General features: G+C 34.5%; 1 protein-coding gene across 1 annotated transcript in view; it reads left to right on the top strand.

Annotated features, from left to right (window-relative positions):
- The window catches only part of KCNH7 (potassium voltage-gated channel subfamily H member 7), a gene marked incomplete at both ends in the record, with an annotated part of 217,165 nt that overhangs the window by 150,785 nt on the left and 47,090 nt on the right, over positions 1-19,290 (top strand). The window contains one exon of the mRNA XM_084289506.1: positions 16,910-17,335. Within this exon, the coding sequence (XP_084145632.1) occupies positions 16,910-17,335 (426 nt within the window). The remainder of the gene's footprint in view (positions 1-16,909; positions 17,336-19,290) is intronic.

Below are 19,290 nucleotides of genomic sequence, written 5' to 3' on the forward strand. Positions count from 1 at the left end.
GTTTCTGATACATAAAGGACAACATAGACATGCTGCCATTCATTTCTAGCTAGTGGTTTGCAGGAGTGAATTTTTATTCTTTAAGCAAACAAAAGAATCCAATGGATATTTCAGTGTTTTGGTTGTTGTTGTTTTTTTCCCTTGTTTACTAATGAAATTAAAATATCACAAGGATATTTAATGTCTATCAGCTATATACATATTTACACATTGCGTATACTGTTATTAACTGGCTTGATGGATGCAGCTTTTCTTTAGATGCTTCCAGGAGGGTTTCTTGGACAGCCTAATGCAACTTTGTCTTAATCAAAGCAAATTCCACAGGTTTACATTATATGAATAGCACAGTTGCTGATGTCCTCTGATATACCTAGTGGGTAGAGTGCTCTGGGGATATAAATGAAAGGTTCAAATCGATTTTAAGTGTGAGCTAAGCTCCAAATTTCATCACCTTCATGTGTTTCATCAAGCCTGTGGCAATTCTGAAGTACAGAAAGGTCTGTTTCTAAGTGGATGGAAATTTTAAGGTATAAATAATGTAACCTTTTATTTAGTTGTATACCTAGGGAAAAGATTTCAGGGTTGCATATTTTTTGAATACCTAATTTTCAACTAAATTTTTAAGGGCTTGATCTTAAGCAAATTATTCAGCTAAATTCAGAATTGGTATTAGATTAGTAATATAATGACATATAGAAGGACAGGCTGCCAATAAAAAAAAAAAAAAATACAAATTAAGATACATCAGTCTTTATCCCAAAAAACTTCTACAGTCTCAGTAAGTAGAAGTTCATTCCTCAAGTGTCAATAGGCTGACAGACTGAAGAAGGTTGGAAGTGCATTCTAATATAATGCAGGTAGAGATTCCATAAGGAAAATCTTGCTAGAAATAGCTTTTGCCTTGCTACTGACCTGCCTTCCCTAGACCAAACTGCAGCTTCTTGATATTACTGCTATGCCAGATAGTTTCTGTGTTTCTTCTCCCTTTGACAGATACAAAAATGAATGTATTGTACACCCTCCTAGAGAAGATAAAAAGTTCTATCAGTTCTATCTTGAGATCAGTTAGTGCCTAAAATGTAATTGGATTTTTATCTTTCATATATTTTGCCTGTGATAGCCAACGTGAATCTGCAACCATTGTACTTTCTTCCCTGGTCAATTGTGAAAGATTTAATCTCTTCTGGATCCATTTTGATATTTTTCAATTATTCATTGCAGTTATACATAGAAAACTTTCACAGATAATATGACAAAGAGTCAAGTTACATTAAAAAGACAAATTTTTATAAGTTATATAAGCACAAGTCAAACATTTTTTTTTGTTTTTGTTTGGTTTGTTTTTTCACAAAATTCTGACTAGATATTTAGAGCCAGAGTGCCAAGCTTCTATTTACTAATGACACTATTATGGGAAAAAAATATTTAAAATCTATTTTTATTCTTCAAACTTCATACTATGAGACATCAAGTAAAAATTGCTTAGATCAGCTAAAACATCTCGAAAACATATTATCAAAACATTGATAATAAGTACATTTGAAATTGAATTTGAATTACTCTATAAAATCTTTATGCCACAAAATACTTCCAATTTAATTTGACATTGCTTTATGTCCTTTTCCAGAACTATATCAACCAATATGCAGAGTAGCAATTTCTGTAGCAAATTGTGATAATGTCAGTCATCATAATTGGAATTACCCACAGCTGTTCCCTTCTCTCTTACTATATTAAGTTACCAATGTTTTCAGTTGTTGCTCTGGCCTGAACTGTAGGATTAGGTACAAGAAGAAATTTCTAGGAGGTATAAAGAAATGTAGATCTACTGAAGTTGATCGTACTATATCTATGTGCATCAGTCAAATATCTAGCACTTATTTTTGAATTAGATTAAAAAACACATTTAGACATTAAAAGTTTTAGTGCTGTTTATGTTTCTAATACTGTTGTTTCAATATGTTTTATTAAAATCAGCACGGTAAAGGTTCCACTGCATGTCTGCCCATGTCTTTAAAATCTAAATCTCTTATTAAAACTTGTAATAGAACCATAGATCCATTTTGTATCTGCAGAGGAGTGGAAAAGTGGCTTTGGAAGGTTTCAACACAGCATTGAGAATAAAATATGGCAGAAACGTCAGATGAGATAATTAGCATATGCTCATGCTGGCACAGTCCTCTGATATGTAAATCTGTGAAACAGCATCAAAAATGTACAGGAGGGAATGTGACCTGTTAGACCTATAGGGTGATATCAGTAGAAAATTAGTATAAAATGGCCATGGTAAGTTAAAAGGTCAATGTTAATCAGAGTAGTGACATTCTGAAATAGTCTTCCAATAGAAGTTAAAGCAGGAATTCCAAGTGTCTTTAGACAGAGCCTGAGAAATGTAGTAAAGGGATAGATAACATGATGTGCTTTTCTGGCATTGCTGGACTCAGTGACATGGAAGGCCACTTCCAGTCACATATGGCTCCATTCAAACATCTGTCCATCCCTCTCTTTGTACTCTTCACTGTATCTCTCTCTCCTTCTCCTTACCTCAGCATTGCTGAGAAATTTATTCCTGCTGCTATAACCTCATATGTCCACTACTGTGGCTTCTCTCAGTCTGCAACCCAAAATATGCAAATGTGGACTCTGGTACCACACCATATCACTGAGCCTCACAGGTGGATCACTGCACTCTGGATTTTCTATAATGTATCAGTAATAGCAAATGAAGTGTCAGCATCCTAGGATCCAAGAATGAGTTCTTCTTTCCAAAGATAACAGCTGTATGACTTCTATCATATTCACAAGCTGAAGAAAGAATTTAGATAGTGAAAAAGGAGGGGTTATCACATAGCTACCTTCACAAGGTAGAGGAAGAATAATTACTGAAATAATAGAATAGTCATGGCTATTCTGTATAGATGGATGGAAACATGTCCAGAAAGAGAGACAGGCAAATACAGTTTTAGTGGAATAAATTAGGAGCAGACAAAATTTTGGAAAAGAATTTCACAAGAACAGAAGTTATGGGACAGTGGCTGATATTAGAGTGAAAAAATACAAACTTTGAAATGCGGATGGAGAAAATGAGATTTCATTGGAGATTTTCAAAATAAATAAAATTCTCAACATCATACCTTTTAAGTAATATGACAAGTAAATCTAATCAGAAAGAGCTAAGTTATAAATTCTACTGTCAGGACCTTTTGAATAGGGTCTTACTACTTAACAGGAGAATTCAGGACATTATGTGGAGATTAAAATTTCAGTTACTATATAGCTTGCAGTAACACTTTTGTCACTCACTTCACTGCAATCTATATAGTAACTACAATCTACATAATGTCCCGAATGTTCTGTGGTTTTAACTGACCAAAACTCCTCTTGTCACGCAGAGCAGCATAACTTCTACTGCATGCCTATTTCTGCATAACATTGGCTTTTACTGAAATGAGTTGACCAGCAGTAGCTGCCAGATAGTCCTTTTTTAATAATTGGCATTCTTATATCCTGATGTAGATACCTGCCACTAAAATTAAAGTTACATTTCCATTTACACTTGACTAAAATGCTTTTTTTTTAATGTTTCACATTATAATTTCCAGAGGTGCTTGGCTAGAACAGGCTCTTCTAGAAGAGCCTCGACTTCCTTCAGGGGGACAGTCCCATGTCTGCACTTTTTTGCACTGACAGGTTCAGATGGGGTCCTGACACTGATTGCTAGAAAGAGACAAGTCTTCCCAGAGGCACAAAAAGTAGACTTTTGTTAAAGAAAGCAGAGGGGCAAAAAATTGACATCTGTCCTTTAACGTTTTTGATGAGTTTGTAAAGAGGACTTCTGGCCTTAAAATTACATCACATAGAGGCAAAACAGTTAGCATTTTTATCCTTTTTTTTTTTTTTTCAACCTTTTTTTTTTTTTAAAGTGCTCTTACACATCTGGTTCATGCTTATATATGGCCCAAAGTTGAGAACTCCTTTGTGAACAGACTCAGAGCAATGTGAAGATGTTTGTACCTATACTTAATTTCAAAGACAGAATTTCTGAATACTCATAGACTGGCAACAACACTGGCAACAAACAATGATTCATCCAGTTAATAAATGTATAAATTAATGATCCCTTTACTGTGTTCTTTAAATAAGGCTGTTTTGTGGCCCCTCGTCATTAATGCTCAGCTACTATCAACCCCCTGAAATTCAGCTGTTTGTTCAGATACAGCATGTGATTGAAAGACTCAGCATGTATCTGTTGATTATAATTTGTCATAATAACTGACTTATGGGAAAGTAGAACTGTGATCTTCAAACTTCTTGGAGATAATAATTTTCAAAACAGTCCACCCACCTGAAATATATATAATACCCTGTTTACATGGCTTATCAAATGATAAGTATGTACCTTAACTGGATACTCTGCTGATTTGAGGATTGTGTTCTGATCTGCAGACATGCTGATCGTTCACAGCTCTTCTGAAAGTGGAGTTCTCGGTGTATGGCAGGTCACACATGAACTGATAGACCTTGTAGTATTATTCCATGTTTTTCTAATCTGGCCAGACTCTGTTCTGTCAGTCCCAGAAGATTAAGAAATAAGTAACAGTGTCCCCCAAGGCCAGCCTCAGCTGTTGATATAAAAAGAACTGTTATACGATCATGACTTCAAACCAACCTTCAGGTTTTCAGGCTAAAAGAAGTCATCTACAACAAAGATGGGCAACATAAGACCTAAAAATAAACCAAATTACTGAGCTATATATTTTTGGTACTCTGATTCAGCTGACACACTGGACCATTTACAACATCATGAAATAACTTGCACACAAACGTTATTTCAAAGCTATTCATTTTGGAACATAAGCTGACATAAAGCAGAAATTTCTGAATTAAGGGCAAATAGCTTTGATATGTCTTCCAATTACTCAGTTAGGCATACATATAATGATGAAATTGGGGGTTAAGCAGAGCCAACATTCCCTACTTACTGTATGGAAAGTGTAAATTATTTGATTCTGCTGAAAGGAGAATCTTTTTTATTCAATTATTTTCTATCCTTGTTCTCAATGATCAATTGATATAACTTATACAGGAATTATTCCCTTTGTTTGCAATCATACTTAGCAACCTCATACAATAAAATTTTATTGTTGTTATATAATTAGGCTTCATAATTACTGTAGATGTTGTTATAGAAATGGAATAGATGTGTGTAATTTCATTGTCATTTAGAAGGTATGACAGATCTGTGTGTGAAAAAAAAAGAAAAGCAAAGATCATTGTGATGGCAAAACCAATAAAAATACCCCAGTCTCAGTGTAGTCATTTATACCTATGCAAAGATGTCATTTGGAGAACAGGCTCTTTTGCACTGGAGCAAGTAGCTATACAAAGCATGGAAACAGAAAATAAAGCCCATTGTTTTTATCAATTTCAGAAAAACATAGCATTTTCATTGGAACTGCTTGCTGTTGCATGAAGTAATAAAACGGCATATGTAATTAGAGATTCACAGGAATTGTGAATGATAACATATTCCTTGAAGGCGATTGTTTCCAGTAGAGCCTCATGTCTTTGTGACAGCAGAGTAGGCTAAGGCATCTCAACTGCTGGAGTGTTTTGTGATTTCACAACATATGGTGGAAATGGAGCAGTTGGAAAGACCAGCTGCTTTGAAGCAAGTAACCTGGAATCATCCCTAATTTGTCCATGTCCTTCTCCCTTGATCTATTCTTCTGAGAAAGGGATTGTCCGATTTTGCTGAGTTGGGAAAAAGAATCCAGTATCTTCCATGAATTAACAATTCCAAGTGATCAGTATTTTGTAGGAGCAATTTGCTATTATTGTCTTGAACCAAACACTTTAAGATCTGTTCATTGATGCTAATGTGGAATGGATTGTATGATATATATATATATATTTAACTGAATACTTTTCAAAAGCAATGTTCTTCTTCTGATGCTAGTATATGGGGGAAATAGGCTTTCAGACTGCATTGTAGTTCATTCTGAAAATATGAGTGTGTAAGAACTAATGTCCTATGGAGCAAATAAAACTGATCAAAACCAACTTTTAGGCAGCAATTTTGCAAACCTGTGTTCTCTGGACTAGAGCTCTAAACCCCAAGACTGGTGAATTTCATGGTGAATTGACCTTGAAAGTTTATAAACTTTGTAAGTTGCTCAGTGAAAACCAACCATTTTGGCACCCACCAGAACTGAAAGAAGTCAAGCCCTGGCTTAGCCTCTGTCAAGCCCCATTAAGGTCCATAGAACTGTCAGAGTCCTTTGACCAACTTGGCATGCACTGTTTAAAATAATACCTTTCATGTACATAGTTAGAGCTACCTTAAAACAGCCATGAAAGGAGTCACAGTATGTCCTTTATTTAATGTTAGAACCATACAAAAATGTAGCATGGAAGTGACCTCTAGAGGCCATCTAACCCAACCTCCTACTCAAAACATCAGTTAACTTCAGTTAGATCACAGTCAGGTGGTTACTGTGTTAATTCAGGAAATGCTTTCTCTGTTTAGGTCAACATAAACATATATTTTCCCAGATAAAATCACCCAGCAATAGAGAGCAATACCAACTGACGTGCAGAAGCAGGGAGGGAAGAAGGCAGAAACTGTGGAACTCAGACTCAGGACTCCCTTCCTCCCTCCCTGCATGCCCTAACCTGCAAACAGGCTTGGTTCTGAACTCTCTTCTGATGCTGGACACCTCACAGGTAAGCATGATAGTAAAAATGTTGGATCTAGCTACAAAATGCCATAATGTGGGCAGACAACATTTAGCAATTGCCTGAAATTGCACATTCACCCCTATTAGGAATCATTTTCATCAGACAAGGAATGCAGCTGTGTTCAGCTAACAATTTAATAGCATTTTTTGCAAGTAACATATTTTCCTTGTAGTGTAATACTAGCTTATACACAAGCTGAAAAACTGGTCAGTAATTTGAAGGATAACATTCTCAAGGAAATAGTTAAGTTCCCACACATCACTGCTGAAAGAAATTGATGAACAAGCTAAAAGTGAGAGCAGAATATTCCAGCAATTTGCAGATAGTAAGGTGATGATATAACTGGTGATAATTATAAGGCAGTTTTCTTCTGCTACTGATTAGAAACTAGTAGCTTTTTTTTTTTTTTTTTTTGGTTTTGGAGGAGTATTTTTGTAGGTTTGGGTTTGTTTGGGTTTTTTTTGGCTTGAGCAGTGGAGTGGGTTGAAGCATGGGGATTGGTTGGCGTTGATGTGTTGAAATCTGAGCAAAATATTTTCCATTCAGGATTTGTTAGCGTCTGGGGCTTTTACATTGGATTAGAAGTAGCAAGAAAAAACAAAGACCATGAAGCCCAGTCAGAACAACATGTTTTTTAATGGTTTCAGAATGCCCTCAAAATTAATAAGCAAAATGACAAGGTCATGCTTCTCATCTATTATCAGTCGTGTTAGAATTTGGTTAATGCTTTCAGCTTGTAACTGGTAGCAGAACCAATAGGGAAGTGGGTACTATTTTTTAATATCTTAAAAACTGGCATGAGCAGGTATGTTCAGAATACTACTACTAATGAATGTGAAACATTTATTAAATGGGAAGTAAAGATGTTCATTTCACAGCTTTTTTCTAATCTAGGTATCCATCTTTGAATATGTTTCACTTTATAAATTAATTCTATTAATTATGAAGAAATCTACTCTCTTTTGAAACAAAAGAGCTGGCATGGCATGGTCTCCTATTTATACCACTCTGTTCTGTTCAGAGAAGTTTAGTTTTACTGGGTTTGTCGGTAAGATAACAACAGATTATAACTGAAGGAAAGCAACACCTTTTGCTGCAGCTTAGACTCTAATGATGTTAGTTACTGGGTTTGGAAGTGAGCAAGAAATCCATGCTTGGGGCTCATGGTCATCCTGTAGAACACGTTAGAGGCCAGCTAATTTATTTTGACTTTTTTTTTTAGGATAGCATGCTGACTGCAGCTTCCTTCCGGTTTTCAAACAAAGCTTGAAAAATAAGTTTTGTATGGGACAATTTTTTGTAGATATTTTATGCTATTTTCTCTCTCTTTTGCACCAACAATGCCAAGTAAGCTAAGGAAACTGAGAAACAAATGACCCATTCTGCAGTTTAAGCAGTGTGATAAATTTGTCTAGAAAACAAAGAATACTGGGAACAGGAGAGTTTATAGACAGGCTTTTATCCTAAGCATTTTTTCTCCAGATTTAAGCTTTTGATACCTGCAACCATACATGTGATCACATACTGTAAAAAGATTCCCATATGTCCTTGGTTAAATCCATAGAGTCCTATGCTCTCCCAAACATGAGCTTCATCTAGCATTCCAGAGGTGAGGTAGAGCTTCTGGAGTTATTTTGGTTCACTGGTGCCATGCTAACAAAATCTTTTTGTTAGAGTAGCAGAGTAGCAGAGAAGCACCATAAGACACCTACCATGTCTTGCCATATTTCCCCCAAACCAAACAATGTGTTTATGTTGGAAAAGCAGAAAAAAATATTATCTAAGATCCAGCTATGGATTGAGGAAATACAAGTTTCTCTTATCGGCTCCCCATGGCCTTTTTCCTCTCACAACTCTGCCGTTTTCTCTGCATAACCAGTATGAAATGGATGGATTGCTATAGAAAAAAGGACAGTGATTTTATAGGTTGGTTTTGATAATGAGATGTGATCTGTATAATCACATTGTATGTAATCCATTCTATTTACCCCTGCCAAATGCCTTTTTAGTTGGGATGTTAGTGATTAGATTTGGTAGAAGGTTAGGTAATACACTAAACATTCCCAGGTGTCATAAAAATAGCAATCTGGGCAGAATGCTAAGACAATCTCTTTGAACTTAAAGTGAACAAGGCTGGAGTATGCTCATCAGTCAATACTGTAATCATAGAAACGAAGTATGGCTTGTAGCTGCTTCATCTTTACCTTGTATACTTCAGATATTCTCTTACCACCTTTTTGCTCTTTTTTAACTGTATCAAAGTGTTTGGAAGCTGAGGAAACTGTCTGAAGGTACATTTTTCAGAAATACTTTAAGGAAGTTGAGATAACAGCAAAAAGCACAAAATCTACTTTGTTTCATTGTCATGTCATGAGCTAATGATAGAAAATATCTTTTACGTGACCAAAATCACAGCAATAATTTAAGCCCTTATCTGAAACGTGACCCTTAGTGTTTTGTTGTTCAGACATATAAATGCTTGTTAGAGCTTACTGGTTATGTTGCCAGAAGAGCAATGAAGAGATCACAAACTCTTCAGCATTTTGAAGGGTAGTGTTTTCTGTCTTCTGGAATAACACCTCTTAGTAAATTCAGAAAAAGCTTTACACTACTTTTAATACATATTCTGGCATTAACATTTGCTAAAAATCAGTTGCTAATTTCTTCTTTGATAATCTGCAAATCACTAAGTTAAGATTTAAAGCTCAGTAAAGCACACTCAATAAATCTATATGCTTCCAAGTGTTGCTCTGATGATGCATTACCAACTAACATGAAAGTAATTGCATCCTGAGTCGCAGGAGGAGACTGCTGAAGTTTAAGATCTATAAGCTATTTCTTAATTTTCTTCATGAGAAATAATGGATGGAAAATGGACTATAAAAATACTCCCTCTCTTTTAATGTCTATCTTTATGAGAAAATAAATGATAGGTTAGAGGTGGTGAGTTTTCTAAATTATTACATGTATTCAAGTCTGTTGAAGCAATTTTGTTTGACAGTAACATCAACAGATACAATAATTCTATCAAACCTGCACAATTTACTGAACAAACATGAAAAGAATCCTGTTCTACTGTTTTAATGTCATGGTACATATAACTTTCCTTGATGATTTGTTGATTCTGTGTTGCTGCATATTTAACTATCTTTAGCTGAATAGAATTATCTAATTATTTGATTGTGTCATGAAAAGAATAATTTGAACAGTGAAAGCAATAGTGTTACACTTATAGGTGCTCAAGACCTGTCTAAATCAATGTCAATTCCTGTTCCCTATTGATTTTCCAACATCAAATTAGCAATTTTTATGGCAATTAAAATCAGAATTGTTAGAATTTTTCTTTTTCTTAAATTTTAATACCAAACAGCATTAACTTTTAACTTCACCGAAATTGCTTGGACATTTATTATAAAAATTGCTTAACACTACATCAGATAGATTCCATTTACCAATAAAAACTTACCCATCTTTTTCTTCTTTCATACTATCTCATTGCCTCCCAAACTGCAGCCCCACCAGAATATTAATTTACTGAATATCCAGTGTTTCTGTATTTCAGTTAGGTTGAGAATGACACAAAGTCTGTCTTTCACTAACTCAAAGAGGCTTTATTCAGTGGCATTTATAAGCTGACTTCTGGAACAGAGATGATTCAAATATGCTCAGATAAGCATCAAGTTTTGCAGGTTTATCCAGTAATAACAGAAACGTGGTTTCAATGCCTACCTAAAATTATACTTGCTGAATATGTGGGCATAGTCTACAAAGAAAATAAAAAAAAAAAAACTGTTGTGCAATTTCTGATCCTGCATACAAAAATGTATTGAGCGCATTAGAAAGGTTTATTTCCTCTGGTACCTGAAGTCCCAAATGGGAAGCATACAGAGCACATATTTTCACACAACAGCAGATTTTCCTTAACAAAAGCTTAATTTTCAAAATATGAAAGCCATTAAAACACTACGTGATAATATCTCACAGGTATACTTCAAACACTCTGATATAGAAAGGTAAATACCAACACTTTATCCAAAGTACCGTGCTAGAAGTTTTTTAAAAAATATTAAAAGCATTTAAAACAGACAAGTTCCTTGAAACCAGAAAGACAATTATTAACATTCCCATGATCAGTATTTCTCGATTTAGAAGATGTTTTTTAATAGCTCTCCTTCGAAAAACATATAAAAATGTTTTTTAATGCAGATGTGTGAAAGGAGAATATAATGCAGGATTACATTCTAAAGCTCTAAATCAAAAGCACTTCAACTTTCTGTCAGTACCAGAATAATCTTATCAGTTGTTCATGTCAGTATCAAGGAAGACTGTCATTAAGACAACTGAAATATGAAAGACCATAACAGTCTTGTGGAGAATTAGATAATGCCTGCCATCAGTGAGCAATTGTTGATTTAATTTAATGCGTTCGTAGTGTTTATTTTTAGGTCTTTTTATATTTAGAGAGTTTTAGATTCAGACCTCTTTAGGAGGTCCAATCTGTAGGGGTCTCATGATAATATGAATAGGGAAGAAAGGGGAAAAGATGTCCTTTCCAGTTATAGCTTAGTAGCTTCAGTAGAGCTAATACACAGGAGAAATGAGAGCCAGAAGAGGTTACATTAAGAGAAGAGAGTTCCACAAATCCAATAAAATATCCAATGCAAAATCATACCCTTTTTTAAAGCTGAAATAATACTAGTTCGTTTTTTGAACTGCACTTACCATTCACGTTTAAGGTCATGATAAAACAGGTTAATTATTACAGGAATATTGCTTTAGCTTCTGTATATTCTTCATGATTCTTTTCTTATTCCTTTTATTTCCACAGTTTTCTGGGAATTGAGTTCATGTAAAATGAGGTCATGTAAACCTGAGTTCAAAGCTACCTGTTAAAAGGAAGAGATTGTACCCAAAATCTGAGGGTTTGGGTGTGGTGTGGTGGCAGTGTTCATTCTGCACCATGAGCTGCATCAGAGAATAAACATGAATAGTAACTTCACTCTACTTTAATTTAGGAGATGCTACTTGATTTCCTAGTCACCAGCACTAAACTTGTTTATAGTTGAAAACTGCTGAAAATATGTAATCCAAATAGCTTTTGGATTAGCCCTCAAGTAATGTAGGGCTTTATTTATATTCTGAGCTTTATTAAATGTTTATGAAATTCTGTTAAAGTGAGAAATGCTATGTAAGAATTAACTTTTTTAGTACAAGCTTTACTTTGTGACAAAAGCAATAGTGACATAATAGTATGTAGTATTGAACAAATCTACATAATATACAGTTCATATGAGACACACTTTGTCATGAGACATAGGAAAGTGTCTTTCTAAAAAGCTAATGTATTAAGCTTTGCACTCATTAAATTCCCACATTCACCTTTTGAATAGAAGCATTCTGTATGCATTACAAATGCTGTTTTCTGTTTGTTTGTTTGTTTTTGTTTTATCCCCTGTATGTGCCTTGTTTCTCCCTCATATTTTGCCACCTGGAAACATTGCTCTCTCTGTTCAAATTTCCTAAATGTGTATTAGTTCCATCTACGATGTAAAGTCTTACCTGGACTGCAAACGTGCTTTGCATTGTTTGTGCAAGTGTACTGTAATCATGTATCTGCTGTATGTTTGGAAATACACAGCACAAATATTGCATGACTTCTTAGCAAAAATGCTAAAGGTCCAACGCTTTCTGAATAAGTTGAATAATCTTGTCCATGCAATCATAATATGTCCACAAAGTGAATTCAGTGCTCCTCAAAAGCATCAGGCATGCTTTTTGGCTTCCATGTTCATGGGCTTTATAGAAATCTACAATTACTCGGAAAGTCATGGTCCAGCATGGTCCATCCTCACAGGCAGCACTAAACAATAGCTGGGCAACCCTATTGAAAATCTGTGCAGTAGTTTGGCAGAAGTATTTCTTTAACAGTTCATGGTGGTATTCATAACAGATGGCTCATCATTTATTTTTTCTGTTATGATTTATTAAATCTGTATTATGCTTCTTTGTGTTTCTAGTTCTTTGGTTTTGACTGTCTATATTTGCATTCTTTAATAAATTTAGATTGAAAAGCCTCAGAACACAATTCTCTTACGAATATACATGTGCTACATAGTGATATGGGCCTCTCAGAGTCCCTTGAAACTGTGCAGTTTGCGTAACAGATAACAAAAATAAAGTGTTTTCATACAGAAAATAAAAAATGGAAAAGTGCCCCCATTGAGTTGTAACCAAAAAAAAAAAAAAAAAAAAAAAAGAAAGTCTGATATCAGAGAGGTTAAATGTCAGTTTGCCTAAGATCACTTAGAAACTCGGTAGCAGAGACTAGAGTATAATTCCCAATCATCCAATGTCTTGACTGATGTTTTGCCTATATATTCTCTTTTATAAAGAAAATTGAAGAATCTTAGTATTTCTCTTAGAAGTGTCAAATGCTGTTGCTGCATGTGGCGTTGCAGAACCTATAACAAGAGTAAACAAGTTATCCAGTGAAGCTTATGGCCAGTGTGATATACTGCACATCATCCCAGTTAGGCTCCCTAACACTTCACCAAGAAACACGATGCAAAACAGAGTCTTTTGAACACAGCACAATGTTGTTCCCCAGTACCAGGGAAGTTTTCTTGAGGGGAAAAATATTAGAACTGTCAAAAAAAGGTGATCACAAGCAGCATGATGATGTTTAAACTGGATCCACACTACTTGAGGTGGAATGGATTTTTTACTTTTTTTTAATTAATTGTCACCTGGTAGTAATTGTGGTGCATCCTCTTCTTTTGCTTCTGATTAACAGAACAGCATCCATTAGTAAAATCCCGTTATTCCTAAATGTCTTTTATTTTCAATTCCAATGAACCACTGTTATCAAGGAGAAACTAAAAATTACCAAACTAAAATTACTAAAAAATTACCAAACAAATTACCAGAATGATAAATCTGTCTAAAAATGTGAATTTATGACAGTTATTTCGACCTCACTCCATACATAATTTATGGGACCTGAAATATAAATCCACAGGTTGCAGCCGTTCTTTGTAAGTGCCATCTTGAACTTGTGATCTTAAAAAATGAATACATGAACCTAAAAAGAGTAAAAGATGTTCACCAGCCCTATCTGTGTGAAATACCTGAAGCAAGATTCTGGAATCAAAAAATCTTTTTGAATGAAGTCTTCTAGCTTGCTGCAGCATTGTTTTAACTGTAATAAACAGGAATGCAACGGAAAAGATGTAAAACAGCAGTTATAAATGCATTCCTGTTTTCTCCAGATAAAACAAGTGTGCAATGGTGTTTCATCAAGGTTGAATACCCCTAATTTTTTTAAAAAAGAAATACCATTATTGCTAGTATGACTTTTGCTACTTACAATAGTGTTGCAGTCTTCTCTTTGCCAGGAAGCTTGGCTTTACATCACATGATGTCCCAAGGTTCAGAGACCTTTTGACACTACAGTACTTGGGGCTTGATTACATGCTGGATGTCCCAGTGCTGCTCATTATTCTTAAAAACATTTCAGTCCCTAAGCCATTATTACAGTATTATCTTATTACAGTATTACAATCCAACCTGTGAAAAGAGTTTCACTGTCCAGAAGAGAAAAGTTAATAAAACAACTTTAAGTACACTAGTCTTCCATCTGGCCAAAGTAAATACAGACTAGTTAACACTAGTGTCTGATCCTTGCAAAGATGTCACACAACAGCAAAAAGATAAATTCATCTCATGTTCAATCAGTCTCTATTGAAATTACCAACAAGAAAACCAATAATGTACTCCTTTTTTATGTGTAACTGTGATTTTTTATTTGAGAAACTACGTCCCATCTTCTTTCTCATGATCCAGCAAACAGGAATAATTACATAATGAGTGTTTGTCTTTAATTCCCATTGCATGAGAGTAAGCAATGTAGAAATGTAAAGTTCTATATTGTATTATCAATATGAAACTCACAACCAGTCAGTCTCTCCTGTAGTGTGTCTAAGAAACCAGAATGGAAAAGTTGGATCCATTTTTTCCTGATCACTTTTATACTGCAGTTCTCTTATTTTACCTGAATATTTTTTCTGTTTCACCTACCTCAGTCTAAACCAAACTAAAAATAAATGTAATTTAACTGAAAGTACAAGCCAGGTTTCAGGGGAGTAAGTTCAATTTACATTATATGTTGCTCTGAAATGAAGCACACTGGCTGGAAATTTCAAATGACTACAAGAAACATGTGAAATAAACTTTATTTTTCATGTTGTGTAATCCATTTCATTCATTATTTGAAAATCCAGCAGAAGAATATAAATTTCATAAATACCAGTTGCCTTGCCACATATACCACCCTCAAATACTAGGAAAACATTCTAGTCAACTAGACTAGAATGGTGGGGGTCTGAAAATATTAAGAATGCTTAAGAGATTTAGTAATGTCTCTGCTTCAGGTTGCTGTTAGCTAGTGTGTTTAATGCATTTAAAAAAAAAAAAAAACAACTGACATTTTGCATTTTGTTAAATGCAAGACCTAGTTGGAATATAAAAAATAGATTAACAGCCTCTACCATCACCTCAGCATGGCACTTAATGGCTGCTTGAAGGTACCATATAATCTTCTGGATGGTTTAATTGTTTCTTTTTTCACAAACTAAAAGGACGAGAGTGGTTATTAGCCCTGGTGTTCTCACAACATTTTCAGAGTAGAACTTCATTGAATAAAAAGTGCAACTTGGATTACCAAGGATAGGATCTAAGGATAGGATACAACACTTGCAGTTAGAAAGCTAAACAGAAAGAAGTGTGGTGACCCTTATAACCTTACAAGATTATGTTCAAGAAGCATGAAATTCCTCAATTTTGTACAAACAGAAATCTCTAATCCTGAACTACTTAATAATATAAAAAATAAAAACTTACTTACTAAATAAAAAATAAAAGCAGAAAACATTGCTGACAAGGTATTTCTCCTTCCAGTCATAATTTCATTTCAGCATAGTTACTCATTTTAGTTACTTTTCAAAGGTCTGATTTTCTAAACTACATTATTTTTAATTAGCAGGGGAAAAGGAATAAGTAGAAGTAACTGGTGGAAAATTAGCATAAGATTTCTTGAATATGTCACTTGACCAACTGGGAAGTAACTGAAGGTTGTCACCATGTAATGTTTGTTCATGGGTCTGTGTAAAATTAAGTGATGATCTGAGTCTCATAGGATTTGGAAAGCATTTGCAGCACAAAGGCAATAATTAGCATCATTGCTGATGGTCTCTATAACTAGTCCAAGCATTAAGCAGAGGCAAAAATGTAATTTAACTTTTTGTTCTTAAAGGTTTTATTCCTTCATGTCAGTTAAGTCAGACTGGAGGAGCAGCAAGAAGAATTTCACTTTATCTGATGCCCACACTATACTTGTTCTTTGCAACAAAACAAACGTTTCAACTTACAAATCCAGCAAATCAAGCAGTGTATACAAACATAATCTCTTCCAAATAAAATTGAAATAGTACTTAAAAAACACCAACAAATAACAAATCCACACTTGTAAAGGAATGATAAAAACTTTAGTCATTGATGTTGAAAGTTCAAGTGAAGCAAAAGGCAGTACTTCTGTGGAACCCCTCTTTGTCACACCATTAGCTATGCTAACTGTAGCCTGAATAAAATTTGTCCATGCTTGAAAGTTTTTCACACCACAAAACTCAAAGTGGAGATAGCTGTCAAGTATACTAACAGGTCTTTCTCCAACTGCTTGATTTCTGGTTGCATAAGCATTTTGTAATGTGTGTAGACTCTTTTGGAGTGTATTTAAGCTAATGATAGTAGGTTTGCTTTGAGAGAAAAACACTACATCACAGCAAGAAAAGTCTCTCACTGGCCATGAACAGACTGGCAAGGTTATCATGTGGTAGATGAAGGAATTTGATGATGTGTATAATTATGAAGATATGGCCCAGATATGGCACTTAGTGGGTGGTACAGGGAACAAAAATCAATCTACTGTGTAAAATTCTCAATGAATTTATTGAGCCTGGCAGAGATGGTGAATTCCACAGAAGTTCAGTCTACCAAAACACCAAGGAATTTAAGTTTAATGCCTTTTAAGTTTGTCACTGTATTTGCCAAGTTTACTGAAAGTGGGAATAGGTACACTGTCCTGATTGTTGACATGCTATATTTCTTTTTCTAGGTTCTATCCTTAGGGGCTGATGTTCTACCAGAATATAAACTCCAGACACCTCGCATCAACAAGTTTACTATATTGCACTATAGTCCTTTTAAAGCTGTCTGGGACTGGCTCATTTTGCTACTGGTAATATATACTGCCATCTTCACCCCTTACTCAGCTGCCTTCCTTCTGAATGATAGCGAGGAACGGAAGAGAAGAGAGTGTGGATATTCTTGCAGCCCACTGAATGTTGTAGACTTAATTGTGGATATTATGTTTATCATTGACATTCTAATCAACTTCAGAACAACATATGTAAACCAGAATGAAGAAGTGGTAAGTGACCCAGCAAAAATAGCAATTCACTACTTCAAAGGCTGGTTCCTAATTGACATGGTTGCTGCAATACCTTTTGACCTGCTGATTTTTGGCTCTGGCTCTGAAGAGGTAAGCTTAAATAAATGAGAAATCTTAAATCTTAAGTTTTGATATTAGTGCAGTAATCTGCGTATCCAAATATATTTTTTGCTACTCAATTAATAAGCTTTTTAGTAGTTCCATCTTTTAAATTAAAGCTAAAATTAAATCCTCCTTAGTAGAATAATGTAGAATATTGTATATGTCAAGGAATATTGTCTTGTCAATGCCTTTCATTGGCAGGAGAAAAGTTGAACAATTCCATTTCTGTTGTTCTATTATACCAAATTTGATACTACCATTACAAATAATGACATATATAACAAGTATAAAGGATTTGTTTAAATATTTTTATTTTAGAACTTTTGTTCGACTTGCTGCTGATTTTGTAAAAATTGCCCATAATGCATAAGTATTGTGTTGGCATTTAAGTACTAAAATAAATTACCTCTGTTCAAAATCTTTAGATCAGATCTTTACTCAGTGTAGAACAGTGTAGTTGAAGTGCAAAGTATGCTAGTCATTGCCAGTTAACAAAAAGATTTGGCTGTTGTCAATTTTATCAAGAATATGGACTACCAAAAGAAAGAAAAGATTATTAATCTTGCCAGACTGACAGCTCACATGACCAATGTGTTCACCCTATCTGTAGAATGGGTTAACAAAGTGCCCAATATATGCATCTCAAAATTGCCCAAAGGTATATATAAAACATGCACTGTATTCTCGAAGCCTGACCCAGTTCTGCCTCCTTCCAAAGAATTTTTATTTAATTTTAGAAGGTCTAAAGTAATAACATATTTTTTGATAAAAACTGAACTGACAAGCAGAGAATTGCAGTTTTTCTTTTCATGATCCATAGAATAAAGTAGTTTCAAAAATAAAAATAAAGAATAGCAAACCCAGCAAAATATGATTCTGTCTCTTTTCAAAGGACAGAAATCCATTTTTTTAAAAATACTGTTTTGCACATATTGACTTACAGGAAACAGAAAGTTTTATTGACCATATGTACCTCTCCTTAACTGAGGAGAGAAAAGTGAAAACACCAAATTAATCAGCATTCTTAGCATGAGCTTTGACTGCATACGTCTGTGTAATATAAAAAATATGAAAACATTTTTCCATTTGAAAATGAATTCCTTTGTATAAAAGTCATTTACTGTGAAGGCAATTTTTTTTTTTTTTTACGTCTGCCCCAAAAGCCTAAACTGAATTCTGAGTGTATACTAGCTATTCTCACAAATTATACATAAACTTAAGAAAGTAGTTAAGGGTCAATGCAAAACAATTGGCACATGTCTATACACACCTTGAGAGATTATTTCTCATTTGAGATTTTTCAGTCTTAAACAAATTCAGAAGTAGGGTCAGTCATGCTTTTCTTAAATTCATTTTCTCAAAAATTTTGTAATGAAAATGTTTTCCTGTGTCCTGTATTTATAAAGTTATCTAATTCAGAAGTCATGGAAATCAATAAGAACATTCCGATCAATTGTAATATTCCTGTTGATTTGAACATGAGTATACATACTTAAGGTAAATGAGCAATCTGGAGACGCAAGTAGGAAATACCATGCAGTCAAAATAATGTTTTTTAAAAGAATGAAATAAGAATAAAAAGAAAGTAAAGGACAGAGGGAATATGCTGACAGTTACCAAAAGAAAACTTTTGTATTCAGAAGGTGACTTAAAAGCTCAGAGATTCAAGAGAAACTGTTTGCTCACCTTTTGCATTCATTGTCTGGGATATATCTCAGTCTTTCAGATTTTTTTTTCTGCATTTTTGATAGTGCAGGCACATGAACAACAAATATACTGACAATGGCATTACTTCTAACTTGGACCATATCGTGCCCCTGCAAGAGTGGTCTGCTTCCCTCTCTGATCAGTGAGCACTCATCACTGCCAAAAATTCTGTTCAGCTATAGGAAGTGTGAAACGGCATGTATTAAAATGGTAATCAATTCCAAAGTTCAGTGAAG

Source organism: Netta rufina (assembly GCF_964035555.1).
Source record: "Netta rufina genome assembly, chromosome: 6".
Taxonomy (NCBI): domain Eukaryota; kingdom Metazoa; phylum Chordata; class Aves; order Anseriformes; family Anatidae; genus Netta; species Netta rufina.